The sequence below is a fragment of the Polyergus mexicanus genome, unplaced genomic scaffold, assembly GCF_030449975.1.
Source record: "Polyergus mexicanus isolate NDT 795.1 unplaced genomic scaffold, iyPolMexi1.0 SCAF_29, whole genome shotgun sequence".
NCBI lineage: Eukaryota > Metazoa > Arthropoda > Insecta > Hymenoptera > Formicidae > Polyergus > Polyergus mexicanus.
The window spans coordinates 253,438-272,500 of NW_027223349.1; the positions used below are offsets into that span (position 1 = coordinate 253,438).

At 39.3% G+C, this 19,063-nt stretch overlaps 1 protein-coding gene and 1 pseudogene across 1 annotated transcript; one reads left to right on the plus strand and one right to left on the minus strand.

The window, feature by feature from the left end:
• Positions 1 to 1,939: 1,939 nt before the first annotated feature.
• Positions 1,940 to 2,847, minus strand: LOC138943647 (uncharacterized). Its single transcript, XM_070314617.1, has 3 exons — positions 2,592 to 2,847; positions 2,177 to 2,427; positions 1,940 to 2,095 (listed from the first exon to the last, which is right to left on the minus strand). Exons 1-3 carry the CDS (start codon positions 2,845 to 2,847, stop codon positions 1,940 to 1,942), a joined length of 663 nt encoding a protein of 220 aa, XP_070170718.1.
• A 6,070-nt stretch (positions 2,848 to 8,917) lies between these two features.
• On the plus strand, positions 8,918 to 12,184 carry LOC138943648 (uncharacterized; annotated as a pseudogene).
• The last annotated feature ends 6,879 nt before the right edge of the window (positions 12,185 to 19,063 follow it).

Here is a 19,063-nt window from a genome sequence, read left to right on the forward strand (position 1 = left end):
GCATCATTCTTGAATAAAGACAAACTCAAAATTTTTAAATTTGAATTTCAAAATTTACCGCATGACAATTTCAATTTATTAACACGGAAGGGCGTCTTTTCATACGAATACATTAACTGCGTCGACTGGTTGCAAGATACGTATTTACCATCGCGCAAATCATTTTACAGTTTTTTGACCAGTGACACGATATCCGAGAGCGATTACGCGCACGCCGAGAACGTCTGAAAGCGGTTCTCTATTCGAACGCTGGGCGAATATAGCGACTTGTATCTCAAAATTGATGTCTTATTATTAGCAGACATTTTTGAAAATTTCCGCAAAAGTTGTATTAAAAGTTATGGGCTCGACTCCTCGTATTACTATACTCTTCCCGGATACACGTGAGACACGATGTTGAAGCATACGAATATTACCTTCGAATTGATACCGACATGGTTTTATTTATCGAACGTGGAATATGCGGTAGTTTGAGTTAATGTTCCAACAGATACGTACGCTAATAACAAGTACATACAGTCGTACGATCCATCGAAACTTTCGTCGTATCTCACGTACTTTGATATAAATAATTTGTACGGATGGACAATGTGTCAACCTTTGCCTTATGCAGATTTTCGATGGGTTGGCGTATCCGATTTTGATACATCATCGATCGCGCTCGATTCGCCTGTAGGCCATATCCTTGAAGTCCATCTCGAATATCCGCAACATGTTCACGATGCGCACACTGACCTACCGTTTTGCTCGACACGCGACAAACTACCTGGTAAGTAGGATAAGCTACTCGCAACCTTATATGATAAGAAGTGTTACGTGATATATTACCGCAACCTGCAACAATGCACGCGACATGGACTTCGCGTTACAAAAATACATCGAATATTACAGTTTTCACAATCTCCGTGGCTTCGCAGTTATATCGATCTCAATACATAATTCCGAACACTCGCGAAAAATGATTTTGAAAAAAATTTATATAAATTAATGAATAATGCGGTATTTGGTAAAACGATGGAAAATGTGCACAATCACGTTAATATTAAGCTTATAACATATTGGGATGGAAGATATGGCACAGAGGCGATGATCGCAAAACCAAATTTTTATAGTAGAAGCGTGTTTTCGGAGAATCTGATCGCCATTAAATTACGCAATCTCGAAGTTAAATTTAATAAACCAATCTACGTGGTAGATTATTATGGTACCTATATATCGAGAGAAATGTAAAGTCATGTACACTGATACCGACAGTCTCATATATCACATCGAGTGTGACCATATATCAATGAGAATATAAAGCGCAACGTCAACAGATTCGATATCAGCGATTATGCAGTGGACAATGTATACGGTATACCGCTCGCGAATAAAAAGATACCGGGTTTAATGAAGGATGAAAATAATGGCGCCATCATGACCGAATTCGTCGGGCTTAGGGCAAAAATGTACGCGTTGCGAGTAGATGGTAAGAAGGATACGAAAAAGGTAAAAGACGTCAAGACGTAATGTCGTCACGAGAACAATAACGTTCGACGATTAAACGCGGTGATTGGACGAAGAGATTGAAATGATGCGTCAGCAGTTTTGTATAAGATCTAAATTATACGAAGTATACACTATTCGCGAGACAAAAATTGCTTTAGGACTGTACGATGATAAGCGGTATATCGTACCCGGAACCACCGACACACTACCGTGAGGATATTACAAAATACCGTTGTAAATAAAAATCATGTATATTTATTGTAAATAAGAATTACGTATATTTATAAATTAAAATTATTTATTGTAAATTATATATATATAAATATATATTTTATAATGTACAATTTTGTTTATATTTGTAAAATATCTTTAATATTATGTATTATTATTAAAATATTTATAATATATTATTTTTATCTATCCAAGAATTGTGTGTAGCCTCAAGTCCCAGCTATTTCACATAAACCTTGTCACCCTTTTTGCGTATCACCTTTTCCACGAAATGTACATAGAGATTGACAACGTGTTGTAACTCGTATTCGTAAAATCCGCCGGCGACAGAATTTCCGCGCGAATCTTCGAGTACATAAGTCACGGGATTAGTTTTCTGCACTTTAACGATCTTAAACACTTTGGTCGATCAATTTGGCGTATAACCTTTGTCAAAGATGGTCTTGAATTTACTCACGCGTAACGGATTGTCTACTTTGAATCTTGTCGGTGCCGCAATCTTTACGTTGCTGTATACCGTATTTAAAAGTTTATCGGCGATCGCGGGGGTAACATCGATAGGTCTCATACCGATAGTGCGATGTTTTCGCGCATTGTACTCTCTAACGAGCCGGGACAACGCGTCGATCCACATGTAATATCCATTAAGCGTGAACATTTTCCACATATTGCTCTTTAACGTTCGGTTGAATCGTTCCACGACCGAGGCTTTCATGACAGAGTACGTCGAATAATGATTAATACGGTATTTGTTCACGAGTTTCTGTACATTTATAAAATTCTTTTCCTCTGTCGGTTTGAAAATTTCTCGGACATCTTCCATCGTCTCGAATTATCTTTGCGATAGCGTCAGGCATTTCGTTTCCACTTACTCTTGAGCGGTACAGCCCACGCATACTTGCTCAACACATCGATAACTGTAAGTATGTAATTATAGCCTTTGTTGAATCGTGCATATGGACGCATCTCGGCCACGTCCGCCTGCCACAGATCATCGAATCCACGTACTATGACACGTCTACATGGAAAATTTTTTCTCGGTGGAGTGTGCAATTCCTTCACCAGCAGCTGTCTTTCGCGACATATTTGATCGCGGCATAATTCGCAACAATGAGATAATTCCTCCATGTATATTCTTTATATATCTATTTTCTCCTGTGCTGAATTAAATATAGTCTGCGTGTGAGTTGCATTCTGCATCTCGTCCATCATTATTTGTAGCGTTTGCATATTCGTCTCAAGCGTGATTATTTTTTTCTCAAGTTTTTCCAATCTATCTTTTAAAAGCTTGACACGTATTTTCACGTACTGTTTGTTTGCGGCATCAGTATCATCTTCCGGTTGCGCTACGCGTCGTATCTTGCGCGACCTTGCATCAAAGCCGGAGGCAGTCTGACACAGAGCGTAATTTCTTAGTAATCCATTCCATTGATAGTGAGTTGTTCAATGTTCCGAACGATAATCCAAATTTATTAATCGACATTTTGACACAAACGATATTGACAGACTGACTTGTTTCGTCAACGCATAGTTTAATTTATAATAAGACCAGCTTCGCAATGTTCCTCGATAATTGATAATATTTCATTGTCGTGGGCATAGTTGCCGGCTTGACGCGAAGCTTCCGCAATCGCAAGCGATCTACCAACTCGTTGGGATCATTCCAATGAATGTAACCGATTTTATTATCGTTTAACGTCATAGCGTGCGGTATGTTTATACCTCTTCCAGCTTTTTTAGTAGAGATTAAGTTCGCTATATTTTTATACTTGTATCTCTTGTTACTTAATACTGGATTACGCATATCATTGTCACGTCTATGTGCATTTGTCGCCAATAATATATTTTTGTATTTAATTTTATTATCCTCAGTGTATACGTCACCGTCGGACACTCTCTTGAAAATAAACTCGTAGAGACTTGGTGTTCTCACGTATCTTATTCCACCGATAATTATATTGTCATCTTTATCCACATCAAAAATTTTATCATTCTTTCGTTGTAAAATTTAACACCATATACATAATCCATATTGCTATCTTTATCTTAACTCAAAATAGGTACCACATATTTTTGCCCTAGGGGCCCCAGTATGCGCGCAATGTACTTTGACCCTCGGACGTTTGTAATAGATGTTGAACCGACGTCACAAGCATTTCAGGCGTGGTTTCGAAAATTCCTTCCATAGACGGAGACGGTCTTTCATGCAATATTTTATCAGAGTAGAAGTAACCACATTCGATAATTGTTTCATTCGCTTACGTTTTGATTGATTTGAAGTAGAAGTTATTAGCGAATCATTCAATGATAAATTTGACCTTTGTTCCATACTTTGACTCTTTTTTCAGATGCTTGTCTTCGAGCATACTCATTGGTTCGATTTTCGTTTCATTAGATTCCGCATTGATTGTATTTTCGACAAGTTGTTTTAAAGGTTTGATAATTGGTTTAAAGTGCCTCTCCAATGCGACGTCTTCCTCCATTCGACCAGTTGTTAAAGAACGATATTTTTTGCGGATTGTTTCGCTCGTTTTTACAATCTCTTTCGCAATCTTCTCACAATCGTTACTGTCAATCGTCATCATGTTGCGCTCGGACGAAAAATTTTAGACGTTGCTCGATCAATGTATCAATAGCGACTAACTATTTTACGGTATTGCAAAATCGTTAAATCTTTTTCGATATCGTTCATTAATCTGTAAACTGTCTTTATCAATCACTACAAATCCATATTTGTGTTACTAACATTTCTGACAGAATGCGCGAAAATCATCGTAAGACATGTCAGTATTTACATGATCGTTGTATATATGTTTCAAGTTTGTATCATTTTGTTTAAATAAAATCAGTAAATTTGCATTATCCCGTACGAGATGCTTGGGTATCTTGGCATACGTTTGACAAAGATAGAAAGAGTTGACGCTCGAGTGTCGACCCATTGCAAAGTATTCTCTTATCGTATCGTGCTTATCGCACGCCACGTCGTCAAAGATAAAAATGGAAATCGGAAGCGCCTCATTCGGTGGAATAACGTCACTATTATTAGAGAATGTAAAATAACCAATTTCGTCGATCGGTAATAGCAAATTTTCCAAGTATCGATATTTCGGTTGTTGAAGCGATTTCGAGTATACGTACACATTCTTGAAACGTACACCGTGTGGACTTTCTATCAAACTTATCAACACGTTAGTCTTACCGCAATTCGAAGGACCGCAAATGATACCGCGTATAATAATCGGCAGCATATTTCCATGCGTATTTCTTTTACGTGTTTTATCGTCAAAATTTGTCACTTTGATTGTCGTCGCTTGTAGCATACTTACTCTCGCGAATCTCGAATCAGATTTTTAGATGAATCATCGGGGCCCTATTTATAGAGGTGCACCAGATTGAAACCGTTCAGTCTCAAAAATGTTTCTTCTTCTATCGGTTGACAGCGATATTCTTACCACCGAGCCGTTACAGATTATCCCCAACATTATTTTACTGCGACACTTTGGTAGCTACGTGGAACAATTGTGGGACAAGCTTTCCGAACATATAAAAGACTCTGTATCGTCGATGCATGCAACATTATAATTTACCATGGCAGCAAACACATATCGACGGTCCAAAACCGTTAATAAAAGATTGTGGCAAATGCCGACAAAAATTATAAGAGGTAGTGGTTTGTTAAATCGTGCGATAAATACACTTCCTATCGAATTACATATTCCAGGCTATCAGTTTTGCGGACCGGAAACTCATTTAGAAACACGATTGGCTAGAGGCGATCGGGGTATCAATTCATTGGATGCCGCGTATCGCGAGCACGGCACAGCTTATTCCCGAAGCAACGATTTCCGTCAACGACACGTTGCGGATAATATACTTACCACGAAAGCGCAAACACGTATTACCGCGAGAGATTCGACTCTTGGCGAAAGAGCGGCCGCTACAGCTGTTTGGGCAGCAATGAAAGCAAACACAAATTTCGGTATGGGGATGAAAACCAAAAAATCACTGATGAAGGAAAAGACTGTGAAAAAACGAATACTTCCTATAGCGAAGTGCGGTGGTATCTTACCAATTTTACCATTATTGGGAGTTCTCGGTTCTTTGGCTGGCGGAGCAGCGGCCATCGCGAAGGCGATAAACGATAGCAAAGCGGCGCAACGTCAGCTCGAAGAAATGCAACGTCATAATCGCGCCCTAGAAGGTCACGGACTTTATCTCGCTCCATACAAGCGTGGACGAGAGTTCTCAGCAGCAACCAAGAAAAAAAAGGTCAAAATAAAAATGCCTGCCGGTGTAACAACCAATGTACAATTGGATCAACTTGCAAGACGTATGCGTATACAATTTTTTAGAGGTGTTTTCATGCGCAATAATTTACCGATAAGCGGTGCACGGCGAAATGAGAGCGGTATCGTCAATTTGGATGACGTAGATGGCACTCATTGGGTTGCGTATGCAAAGAGGAGAGATCGTGTAGTATATTTTGATAGTTTTGGAAATCTGCGACCGCCCAAGGAATTAGTGCGATATTTTGGACAGAATGTTGAAAATATAGAATACAATCACACGGCCTATCAAAATTATAATCAAAGTATTTGTGGACAATTGTGTCTTCGATTTCTTCAAACGGTCGATGATCGAAATGAATTTAAAGCCTGACAATTCACCGTCGCGACTCAGTATTGGTTTGACAGTTTTTCAGCATGTCACTCACACTTACGTTGACCGGCAAGAGTAGCGCTCTTGCTGTAAGCTACTTTCCGGCTATAGATTTAAACGATGGCAATTACGAGCTTGGTTTAACGGACTTTGAAACTTATCATACGATATCGAACGTAAATTCTTGGAATAATAAATTTTACTTTGATAACGATGACAAGAAAATTACGATTCCCGAGGGATCGTACGAATTACATGCTATAAACGAATACCTCCAACGTTCAATTTTACGACATCGATGCGTAATTGGTTCCAACGATGTTGATGACGAAAATGTCGCGCGAAAGGAGAATGAAAATGATATCGAAGAACACGGCGAATATCCAATAACGGTTCGTGCTAATCATAATATGCTAAAAAGTGAAATCAAATGTGTCTATAGAATAAATTTTAGTAAACCAGACAACGTTGGATCGCTGTTGGGATTCTCGTAAAATCGTAAATTACAGTCTCGGAAATGGCACGAATCGGATGAACCGATAAATATTATTAGCGTAAATATTATTCGTATAGAATGCAGCGTAACCATTGGCACGTACAGCAATGACGCGTACACACGATACATGAATTTTCACCGAGCGTACCGCCAGGATATAAGATATCGGAAACGCCAGCACAGATCATTTATCTACCGATCGTCGCACGGAGCATTACTGATTTAACGATACGCATTGTTGATCAAGAAGGACATTTGCTCGATTTTCGAGGAGAGGAAATTACCGTAAGATTGCATATACGGCGGCGGCAAAAATAAAGCCTTTGACAAATGAAATGCTTGTGTTGAACGGAAGCACGGAGCACGCGAGAGACAATATCTTTGGGAGGGACAATATTTTTGCGAGAAGGCGAGTGACTGCTATGTCGGGTGACAATAATCAGATATCTGGTTACGCTAAAAAGAAGCTCAGCGCGTTGAATCGCGAGTTTTTAAAATTATTGGGATTTGTCGTACGAAATACTTGAACAATATGATTGACAACTTGAATATCGAAGGCGAGTCGATTTTTGACGATCGTATCGTCAAGATTGAGACTCATACGTACAATCCATACGCTAACACAACGCTTGGATGTAGCGACGAGATACGGATACCAATACAACATTAAGATTTGTACACGTTGCTGTGTGAAAGTTTTCTATACGTTGAGGGAAAGTTGAAGGTGCATAAAGTAGAGGAATGGGCGAGAGTGGTATTGGGAAACAATTGTGTCGCGTTTATGTTTGATGAACTTCGATATGACGGTGTGGAGATTGACCGCAACAGAAACGTCGGAATAACTTCCACGATTAAAAACTATATCTCTTTAACAACCGAGAAAGGTAAAATTTTGGGGAATGCTGCGTGGAATATGTCGCATAATGCTGTTGAAGCTTACTTCAACTTCTGCGTGCCACTAAACATACTATTGGGTTTTTGTGAAGATTATAAGCGAATTGTGATTAACGCTCGTCACGAATGAATTTTAATACATTCGCGCAACGACAACAATTGCATATTTAGAAATGCTTCGACTGAAGCTGATATCGAATTATTCAAAATACAATGACGTATGCCGTATGTAATATTGAGCGTGGTCAATAAACTATCATTGCTACGCGCGTTGGAAAGCGGGCAATACTTGAATATGAATGTTCGCTCTTGGGATCTATACGAATTTCCTCTATTGTATAATACGACCAAGCATTCGTGGACCGTGAAAGCCGCCTTTCAGTTGGAGAAGCCACGATACGTGATGTTTGCGCTGCAGATTGACAGAAAAAATGCTGTGTCAAAAGATATTACTACATTCGACGACTGTAAATTGACCAACGTTAAACTTTATCTAAATTCGGAATTTTATCCCTACGATGATTTAAATTTAGATTTCGATAAAATTAGATCTTATTACGGATGTGATCATGATGTGCTATTAAACATTTTAAAATTTCTATATTGCGGTCCTCTCGCGGTTTTTGACTGTTTGCTACAAAACAAATCTGTTAAAAATTCCACCGTGGACGTAAGATTAAAGTTTCAGTGCAAAGAGGATATACCGGCAAATACTACAGCCTATTGTCTCATTTTGCACGATCGCCTTGTCGAATATTGCCCATTGACTAACGTAGTTCGTAAAATTACATAGATTACCAAATATCCCCTCCAATGTCAAAATATATAAAGATTGAAATTTTGACGGTCGATAGCAGTTGTACATCATTCTTGCAATCGTGCAGTAATTTTATTAGCATGATCGCACCAACGTTTGTGGATCTGCAAGGATTCATTGTCGGGCAAATTTTTGTTGTAAAGGAAGTAGCGATACTGAGAAACGGATTTGTTCTCTCTCACTACTTTTTTGCAAGTCCCGTACCATGGCGTGCCCTTACAAAATCTGAGAGATGTCAAGCTTCATGGCTAATCAGGCATCACCATGGACTTCAATGGGAGGATGGAAACGTTCCATACAGCTTCGCTAGGCGATTGATTACGAGAGCTGTGATGGATGCGACGGAAAAGGAAGATGGAGCATCTACTATCGTGTACGTTAAAGGATACGAAAAACGAGAATGGCTGACCGATATACTTGATGATGATGCGAGAAACGACGTTATTTTCGAGATCTTGGATGCGGACTATGAAGATATCACTTCGTTAAATAAGCTAGACGTTACTAATACTATGCGCTGTGAAAAACATTTAAAAAATTGCGCTTTACAAAATGTATTTAAAATATTCAATTGGTGGATGTACCATCATAAGGATTCACCCAAACATTATTTATAATAAGCTATTGTTAAAATATATTTTTATTCTCTTTTATTCTTTCTTTTTCCTTTTTCTTATCCCAGAATGCGAGTATCAAATTTCAGTACGTGATGTTAAATAGCGGTGTCAGCCGCCTTATCAGGCTACAGATGTTACATTTCAGTACATGGACATGGACTTTAAATATTTTAATGGCGTATAAATATTTGTTTTGCCGTTCAATAGTCGTTTATAGTCGTTTAAAGCCGTTCAAAGCCGTTCGATAGTTGTTCAATAGTCGTTCATAACCGTTCAAAGCCGTTCAAAGCTGTTCAATAGCCGTTCAAAGCCGTTCGATAGCCGTTCAAAGTCATTTAATAGCTGTTCAAAGCTATTTGATAGTGGTTTACATATTATAATAATACATTATTCATAGTTAAAAGCTTTAGATAATTGTTCGTGGGAACGTGCTTACTTTTGTCTTCTTATCATGTGCAGAAGGTAAGCGTTCTTTGTAAGTGATACATCCCCTACTCTAAAATGTTCGAGACAATGTCTATCCCGTTATGTTCGTCACAAAGTGTTCGACTATCTAACAGTCTAGTGTCGTTATAAAAGTGTAGTAAAATTAAAATAAAGCAAAAATTAATAACAATGCCATCATTAATTGAAAGTGTGTTGTGTCGAGGCCGATTTAACGCGTTGTGGTGGACGCAGAACTTGGTGATGAGGCTGTTGAAAGCCCTATTGAATCTTGTAGTATATCAGAGAATAAGTAATATTTCCGCATATTTTACGTTGTATTAATTATTTTTAACATATATTATAATATATTATAATTTTATTTTATAGTACACTAGTAAGAGCGACATACAGATTCCAGGATTCTTAAACTTTGAACACTGGCGATTCATAAGAATGGTGCCACGAGCGGGAGATCGCCGAGGACGTTTGGGAGGATAACGGCCCCGACGGCCTCTATGTGGAATTAAGATGACTCTTCGACCTCGAGCCCTATGAGGAGGACGTAGAGAAATCGTGGGATGAGCCTCCGAACAAGAGGTCTAAGGGTTGATTGTATCTATTTTTAAAAATATTAAATATTAAAAATTAAATTAGTATACTAATAAGACTTTTATTTTTATGTTTCAGAAGGAGCGCCGCCCTATTCTACATATTTTATATTTTTTATATTTCTATTATTATTATTATTTTATTTTATTATTTTTAAATTTTTATTTTATTATTTTTATCTTATTATTTTTAATTCACATGCGTGCGCGCGCGCACACACACACTTCCACCCACACCCACACACACTCCCACCCACACCCATACACATACACACACATTTGTATTATATACACATTTTTTAGAATAAATATTATTATTATATATAATAAAATGTTGATTATTTTTGCGCCTCCTTCTTTCCTCTTCTTACTCCTGCATACTTCGCATTATCTCTCTTTCTCCCTTTCTCTTGAACATAATCTTCTTCATCATTCATCTTGCGAACGTCATCCTTTTCCCACGCCAATGCGGGCGCTATCCTTCTCCTATACGCGTGCATGCATCGCGCTAACTCTCTCACATCGCCTTACAAACGCTGTATCATCCACGTGCATGCCTCACGCTATCCCTCTTCCACACATTGCTGATGCTTCGCGCTATTTCTCTTGCACATACTCGCGGACGCCTCGCTCTATCTCTCTCGCACCTACTCGGCTTCGCCGCGGTCTCCTCGCTTATCGGTTTCGTCGCGGTCTCTTCCCCCCTCTCCGTGGACCTCAAACCTACCGGTTACGCACGATTTTGTCTTCTAGACTCCCGCGAGAATACGTCACCATCCATGTTGCCTTTTGATTAGTTCACGTCGCCTTCGTCTGAATTCTTTCTCTAACCGTCGATTACCAGAAAGATCTTTTGGAGTTACCAACAATTTAGTTTCACTAACTGCCTTAAAAATTTGAACAATAATAATTTTTTTTTCGCTGAATGAGCACTGAACAAGCATTGGTATATCCCGCTTTTGAGGAATGAAAAAGGGCTGTAAGCACCACTAAGACATAAATAGTATTATTCCTGGCATTAATATTTCCAACTGTGCTTTCGACTCACGAGACTCCTAGAGATATCATTGCCACCTTCGACTAAAGAGGATACGGCCTTAGAGGCGTTATCCCACGGATGGTAGCTTCGCACCACCGGCCGCTCGACCGAGTGCGTGAACCAAATGTCCGAACCTGCGGTTCCTCTCGTACTGAGCAGGATTACTATCGAAATGACTAGTCATCAGTAGGGTAAAAATAATCTGTCTCACGACGGTCTAAACCCAGCTCACGTTCCCTGTTGGTGGGTGAACAATCCGACGCTTGGCGAATTCTGCTTCGCAATGATAGGAAAAGCCGATATCGAAGGATCAAAAAGCGACGTCGCTATAAACGCTTGGCCGCCACAAGCCAGTTATCCCTGTGGTAACTTTTCTGACACCTCTTGCTGAAAACTCTTCAAGCCAAAAGGATCGATAGGCCGTGCTTTCGCAGTCTCTATGCGTACTGAACATCGAGATCAAGCCAGCTTTTGCCCTTTTGCTCTACGCGAGGTTTCTGTCCTCGCTGAGCTGGCCTTAGGACACCTGCGTTATTCTTTGACATCTGTCAAAGTACATCTGTACCGCCCCAGACAAACTCCCCGCCTGGCAGTGTCCTCGAATCGGATCACGCGGGAGTATTAACGACGATCGGCCAAGGCCTCACGCCACTCTGACACGCTTGGCTCTAGAACACCGTGACCGCCGGGGCGCAAAGCCCTCGGGGCACGCGCTCCGCCTAACCGAGTAAGTAAGGAAACGATGAAAGTAGTGGTATTTCACCGGCGATGTTGCCATCTCCCACTTATGCTACACCTCTCATGTCTCCTTACAGTGCCAGACTAGACTCAAGATCAACAGGGTCTTCTTTCCCCGCTAATTTTTCCAAGTCCGTTCCCTTGGCAGTGGTTACGCCAGACTGTAGATAGGAACATTTTTTTTCATTTATTTCTCATTTTAGTGCGGCACCCGAGCTAATGCTCATCTCTGCTTGTTACACCTCTTTTATAATAATGTATCTGTTTAATTGTGTATATTGTATTGTGTACGTTTTATATATTTACCCCTTTACTGTGCTTTATTTATTTATTATATCTTAACACTAAAGATTTTATAACTCAATCTATAAAATTGTCGACCTCTTAGCTACAGCGTTCTTACTGCATTTCCGTCCCTAGCCACGTGGAGGCGGGTCGATTCTACTGTCCAGATATGTTTTCTTATGGTTAAAAATTTCATTCGCTACTTCACTAAATCTCAGATATGATTCCTTATTCTCAATCAAGATTTTCATTGTTTCTTTTTTCTCTATAATTTTTAAAAAGTCATTTTCTATTTTATCTTTTTTAAATTTATCATATTCTATACAGTCCAAGATAATATGTTGAACATCTTCCGTTTTATTCATACAAAAGCAGCATTTATCAGTATCACTTTTACCTAATTGTTGTAACTAACTATTTATCGTTCCGTGTCCTGTTAGTAAAAATGTTGTGTAGAGACCTGGATGAAACCATTTTTTGTTGTTTAATGCATAAGTTATGTTAGGTATAAACTCGTAGGTTACTCGTCCTTTGTTACCATCCTGTCATCTGCTTTGCCATACTTTCATCGCTATCTGTCGTATTTTTCTTTTTTCTTTGTTTATATCTTTTTTGTCAAGTTTTCTACATTCTCAGGTGTTTCGTATTCTTCTTATTTGACTCTATTACCTGTTCTCATCTTCATTTGTATGCCTCTTATGGTGATCATAATATCTATTGGTAGACTACCAGTTAGTACTTGTAAGGCTACTGTCGAGACTGTTCTGCATGCCCTTGACAAGCTAAGCAGAGCAAACCTTTGTGCTGAGTCTAACTGTCTTCTCAAATGTGTGTGATCAACAGCTTTGTATCAAGCTCCTGCTCCGTAACATATAATAGGTAAAATCAAAGCTTGATACATCAATCTTCTTGTTATATGATTTAGTCCCCATTCGGTTTTAACGACTCGTTTTAGTTTAGCGCAGACCTTTTTTATTTTGTCTTTAACATATTTTGCATGTTCTATAAAGTTTCTTTTCTTATCAAGAATTATGCTCAGGTATTTTACTTTGTCATAATATTTTATTTTTTCTTGATCATATCTCAAAGACAGTAACCTGTTTGTATTTAAATTTCCTTTAAAGAGGATTGCTTTAGTTTTCTCACTGGATATTTTAAGCTTATGTTCCATTGTCCAACTCTTTATTTCAGTAAAAACCTGTAAAGCCTTCAATTCGATTTCTTTTCTTGAATTGCCGTGTATTAATACCAGCAAGTCATCCGCGTATGCCACATAATCGCAGCTTTCGACTTGGTTCTTTAACATTTTATTCATGATCATATTCCAGACGATTGGTCCTATGATCGGTCTCTGAGGACAACCCTTTTCCATGTTACGTCTAACTGTTTGGTGTCGAGTTGTAACCGTAACTCGTCTGGTTTTGAAGTAATTGCGCATTGTGTTAAAGAGCGCTCCTGAGCATCTAGCCTCTATTAATCTGTAAAGGATTGAGTACCACCACAGATTATCGAATGCTCCTTGTATGTCTAGGAATACCCCGACTGTATATTTTTTATCTGACGTATCTATGTGTTTTAATGCCGCTATTATGACGCCTTCTGTTGAGCATTTCGATTTAAAACCAAATTGACAGTCACTGTGCATGTTTTCTGCTTCGTATACTTGTAATATTCTATTAATCATAACCCTCTCGTATATTTTCCCAAAGACCGGAAGCAGTGATATTGGTCTGTATGAACGCTGTCTGGGTCGCGTGGATCTTTATCCCCTGGTTTTAATATAATTCTTAATTCAGCACTTTTTTAACTTTTGGGGAAAACTCCCTGTTTTTGACATTTATTAAATATATTTAATATTACCTCGAAAATGTAGGTCCAAATTTTTCTAACAATCTCTGGGTTGAGTCCGTCTTCGCCTGGAGCTTTCTTATCTTTCATCCTTTTAATAGCTGATTCTATTTTTTATTGAGATATGGGAGGTTCTAAGTTCTGATTTTTATAATTGTAACACTTATCTCTTATGTCTTGTTTTTCTGTTGAGATGTCATCTACTGGAACTAGCTTATTTAATATTATATTTATTGATGATGTCCAGTCCGTGGTGCATGTGTTGTCCGTTTCAATCGTATGGTAGAGTTTAAGAGTTTTAACTTTGTCCGTTATAAATTTATAAACTACGCCCCAGGGGTCCTTATTTGCTATCTCAGTTACAAAATTTGTCCACAATTCAGTTTTACTTTTTTAAATTTATGCATTATATTTATTCTTTATTTTTTTATATATCTTTTGCTCTTTTAACGTTTGTTCTTTTAAGTTTAATTTTTTAAATTTTTGTACTTGCTTTCTATGTACATTTACTTTTTTCCTTAGTGTAGATATTTCATCATTCTACCATGCAACTTTACGTTCTATATCTTTTTTATACTTAATATTCTTTTTACATATTTCTGTGATTTTATCATTAAAACCTACGACCATTTCATCCACAGGTAACCTTATCATTTGTTGCATCTTTTCTTTATTGAATTCTAACTGTAGGCTTAATCCTATCTTATCCCAATCAGCTGTTTTAAGGTTAAATTTAGTTGAGATAAATTTTTTTCTTGCACATGCCGTTTCATTTATATATTCAAAATAGATTGCATTACGATCGCTGTTACACCAATCATCTTTTACGCTCCAATGACTTATGTAATTTTTTAAGTCTTGTGTAACAAGGGTTAATCGATATTTGCTTGTCCGTTGACTGTCGAGAAAGTTGAGAAATTATTACTTTTATTTATTATGATTAAGTTATTTGATTCGATAAACTCTTCGAATTTATCGCCTTTAACATCATTACTAGCATTGTGCCATAGCACGGATTTTGCATTTGTATCTCCTCCGATTATCATTTTAATACCTCTGGACAGATCCAAAGCCGCTTCCAATTTATTTATATACTGTTCTATACCATGAGAAAATTGACAATATATGGATGTTATATAAAATTCACCTTCATCTGAAATTACATGTGCACATACACAGTGCTCATCCTTAATCTGCTCAACTTGTGTTACAGTCATATCTTTGTTATAAATTAAATTTGACTTTCCCTTTGTATGTATATGGTTCCTGTAGCAATAGTATGTCAATGTTTTTTTTATTACAATCTTTTTTACCTCTCCAGCTACTAAAGTAGATCTCTGCGCATTTAATTGAAGAATCCCTATCTCGCTACTTGTTTTATGTACTCAGGGCAATTTGAATCTCTAATACTGTGTCCTGTTTCTTTTCTTTTTGCTCTTACACAACAGGCATATTTGACGTCTCTAGTTTTCTTGGGACATTCCGTATGGATATGTCCGCTTTCAGCACAGTGTTCACAATAGGGGAGTTCATTCGCACAATTCTTTGACGTGTGTCCGTATCCTAAACACTTAAAGCATCTAGTAATATTTAAAAATTCTCGAACTTTACAAGCTTTCCATTCTATATATACTCTTCCTCTATCTAATAGGATATCAAAAACTGCCGCAGGAACTTCTATTATCCAATTAACCAGGTTTGGATCTTTGTTTTTTGTATAATTTGTTAAATCTAAACATAATTTTATCATCAAGTTGTTGTTTCGTTAATCCCGCTCTTGTTAAGTTTTTATTCCATATATTGTTGCGTATTTCATCTTTAATTAACGTTTTATCTATATCATATATTAATATACATGGACCAATCTTTCTGGGTTGCTCTATTTTTAAACCTGCTTTTCGAAAATCCACGGAAAGCATTTTAACCATTTCAACGTCCTCTACCGCCTCTGTTTCTATAGCAATAGAGCTGTATCTGGATCTCCGTATATTATTTATTCTTATTTTATCTTTATAAGGTTTTAACACATCGAGGGCTATTTTTTAAATTTCGTCACCACTTTTTGTATCGTTTTCTGTGTATGATTTTATTATCATTATTTTCTTTGATCCATTTCTGTTTCTTGTAATGTTTCTGTCGAGAGTTTGATTGTTTATTTGTTTACCTTTTACGTTTTTATCGAATTTAGATCCTACTTGCCCAGTGTTATCCGCCGCTTGAGCGTACGTTTTAGCCGTCATTACCTTTAGGCATCCTCTATGCACTGCGGCCAGTTTTTCTTTTTCTGTATATAAGTTCTGCAACTTACTTTCTAATGTACTCCATCTGTAAAGTATATGTTTTATAGCACGTTTGCTTATTTTATTTGTTTCATTAAAAAGAAAGCTCTCTAAGGCCTCTCCTTCATATTTTACTTCATTCATTAATGTTTTTTCCTTGTCTGTTTCTATTTCACTGTCGCCTATTTCAGTTCTTTTCCTTTTGTTTCCTTGTGACGTATTTTCCGTGTATGACGAGATTATATTTGTTCTACTATGTCTCTCTGTGTACTCCTCTCTACGTGCTTGTTCTTCCTCCTCATCCCTCTCATCCCCAGTATTTTTGTTTTTAAATGTATTAATTTCCATGTTATTCCCACGAGAATGGCGGGTCTAAAGAGTCCCTCCAGGCAGAGCCCCCTATGCCTAGATAAGGCGCTAAAATACTCTAGAGTTGCGCCTGGTGCTCTAGAGAGATCGCTCGCAACCGCGCTGGTTTACGTCCCCGCAGCCATGCAGCCCTCAGCACGCTGCCTCTAACCTTGGCTTGGGACGAGCTCAGGTACCCCGGGTGCGCCAGACCCGTACCGCATATTGCCGAACAATGGCAGCTCCTGGGGGGAGTAGATAGGGACAGTTATTGTGTGAATCGCCACCCGGAGGCGACGATTCGTGCTACATTGCCCAAACAGGCATACGCTACTACGGTATCCACTGCCTAGCGACGTTGCCCCGAGACGGGCGATGAAAAAATCCAGCGCCTGCGGGATCTTATGCGCAGGATGGACAGTTTGTCCGCGCCTGCAAGCCCACCTTCCTTCTTCAGGGCCGCCTAGTCCGCCGGTCCACACACTCAGCGATCCCTTTGCTTACCAACGCGCCCACGGGAAACCAAGGGAAGGCCTGTCCATTGTATCCCGACCCGGAAACACGCCTTGACCTTGTTTGAGCAGAGATTTGGGAGGAAATGTTATAAGGTTTGGATGGGTAAGGGAGGAAATGACTCGAAAGCCATTGGATAACAGATTTTTGGAAACCTACCTATTTAATCTTGAACTTAATACTATAAGACGCGAGATCATTCGGATGTGCGGCTTGTCCGAGAAGACTACGGGACCGCATCTTCATGGCGGAGGACTCCGACTTCCCCAGCTGAGCGATCTGTCCTAAACAATAACTACGACTGCGATTCGAATTCCTTCAGCCAGAGGGATTCGCAACAAAAATCAGCGAATGCTGCATAGACCTCTGAGCTCGACACGAAAAAGTGTGCCGCCTCCGGCCATCGCCATTCGCTTTGTGGAACCAAATCACGCAGAGCCTCCCTCTGCGAGTCAAGAAGTGGACAGTCCAATAAGAAGTGTTGAACCGTGTCTATTCCACTCCCGCATACGCACACATCACTATCGGCGAGACCAAGCGACTCGAGTCGCTCCCGGAAGTCTCCGTGTCCAGTGAGGGCCTGTGTGCTCCAATAATTGGTTTCCAAGGACCGTGTGGCCAATCTTTGGCGGATGTCCTTGAAGAAGGCAAATGTGGTACGACCTTTCATGGATGAAGACCATTTTGTCTGCCACATATTTATTGCCTCTTCCCGGATACGCTCAAACGATTCTTTTTTCTCTATTTCCGCGGCTATTATTACGTTTCCTATTTCCGCGGTCAACCCCTTACGCGCATTATATCTCGCGACGTACTCTTTTAATAAAATGTCGACGGGTGTCATCCCGGCCACGACACAAAGCGATTCCCAGGACGCTGTACGGTAAGCGCCGGTTATCGAGATTAACGCTCTACGCTGCGCGGCTCTAAGGATTCTAATATCACTCTCCGTATATAAATCGACCCACCCCGCGGCGGCGTACGTTACGCACTGGAAGACCACACGATATATTGTGGAAAGTGTTTTATATTTAAAATCCCACGCGGCTCTAGCTAACTTACCTAATTTCCCGAATAGCAACCCGGTTTTGCTACTTAATTTTTGGCAGTGCGACTTTACTTCCATACACCTATCTAGATGCACTCCTAAGTATCTAACCGTTTCCCTAAATCGTATTTTCGTGTTGTTGACTTCTATCGTTGGCGACCTATTTACGAAATCGACGATTCTTCTATTATTTTTCCGCTTCCTTTCCGGGCGGTCTCCTCCCCGTCTACTTATCGGGTTTCTTACGATCGCGTCGCTCTTTAAGACGATTGCTACGGTCTTTCGTTCCGATACCTGTAGCTTCGCGAATTTACACCAATTTGTTATAAGGTCTACCGCGCGTTGACCTTCTACTTCGATATCTTTCCGCAAATTACCGTTAACGATCACTACCAAGTCATCCGCATAAGCCGCAAATAGGATGTTCGAGACTTCCAGAAGTTTTAGAAGGTCGTCGAACATGAGGTTCCAGCAGGCCGGACCAAGAACAGAGCCCTGCGGCACCCCCTTGTGGCCCGCTTTGAAACCTCCGAAGAACCAAAAGTGAGCTTAACCCTACGGTTGTCGAAGTAACTTTGCAGTACTCCGAAAACATTCCGCGGGCAACCTCTAGATTTTAACGCGTCTAACACAAGAGGCCACCAGACATTGTCAAAAGCCCTCGAGATGTCGAAAAGCAGCGCGACGGCATACCTCTTTTCAGAGGCAGAGACCATACGACGCAACTCC

Bases quoted from the DNA above. Each gene is read 5' to 3' on its own strand.
- LOC138943647 (XM_070314617.1), bottom strand. From the start codon at position 2,847: ATGGAGGAATTATCTCATTGTTGCGAATTATGCCGCGATCAAATATGT. The intron at 2,428-2,591 runs GTAAGTGGAAAC...CTGTCATGAAAG, and splicing joins GTGGGCTGTACCGCTCAAGA to CCTCGGTCGTGGAACGATTC. The intron at 2,096-2,176 runs GTGAGTAAATTC...GTTAAAGTGCAG, and splicing joins AAGTAGACAATCCGTTACGC to AAAACTAATCCCGTGACTTA.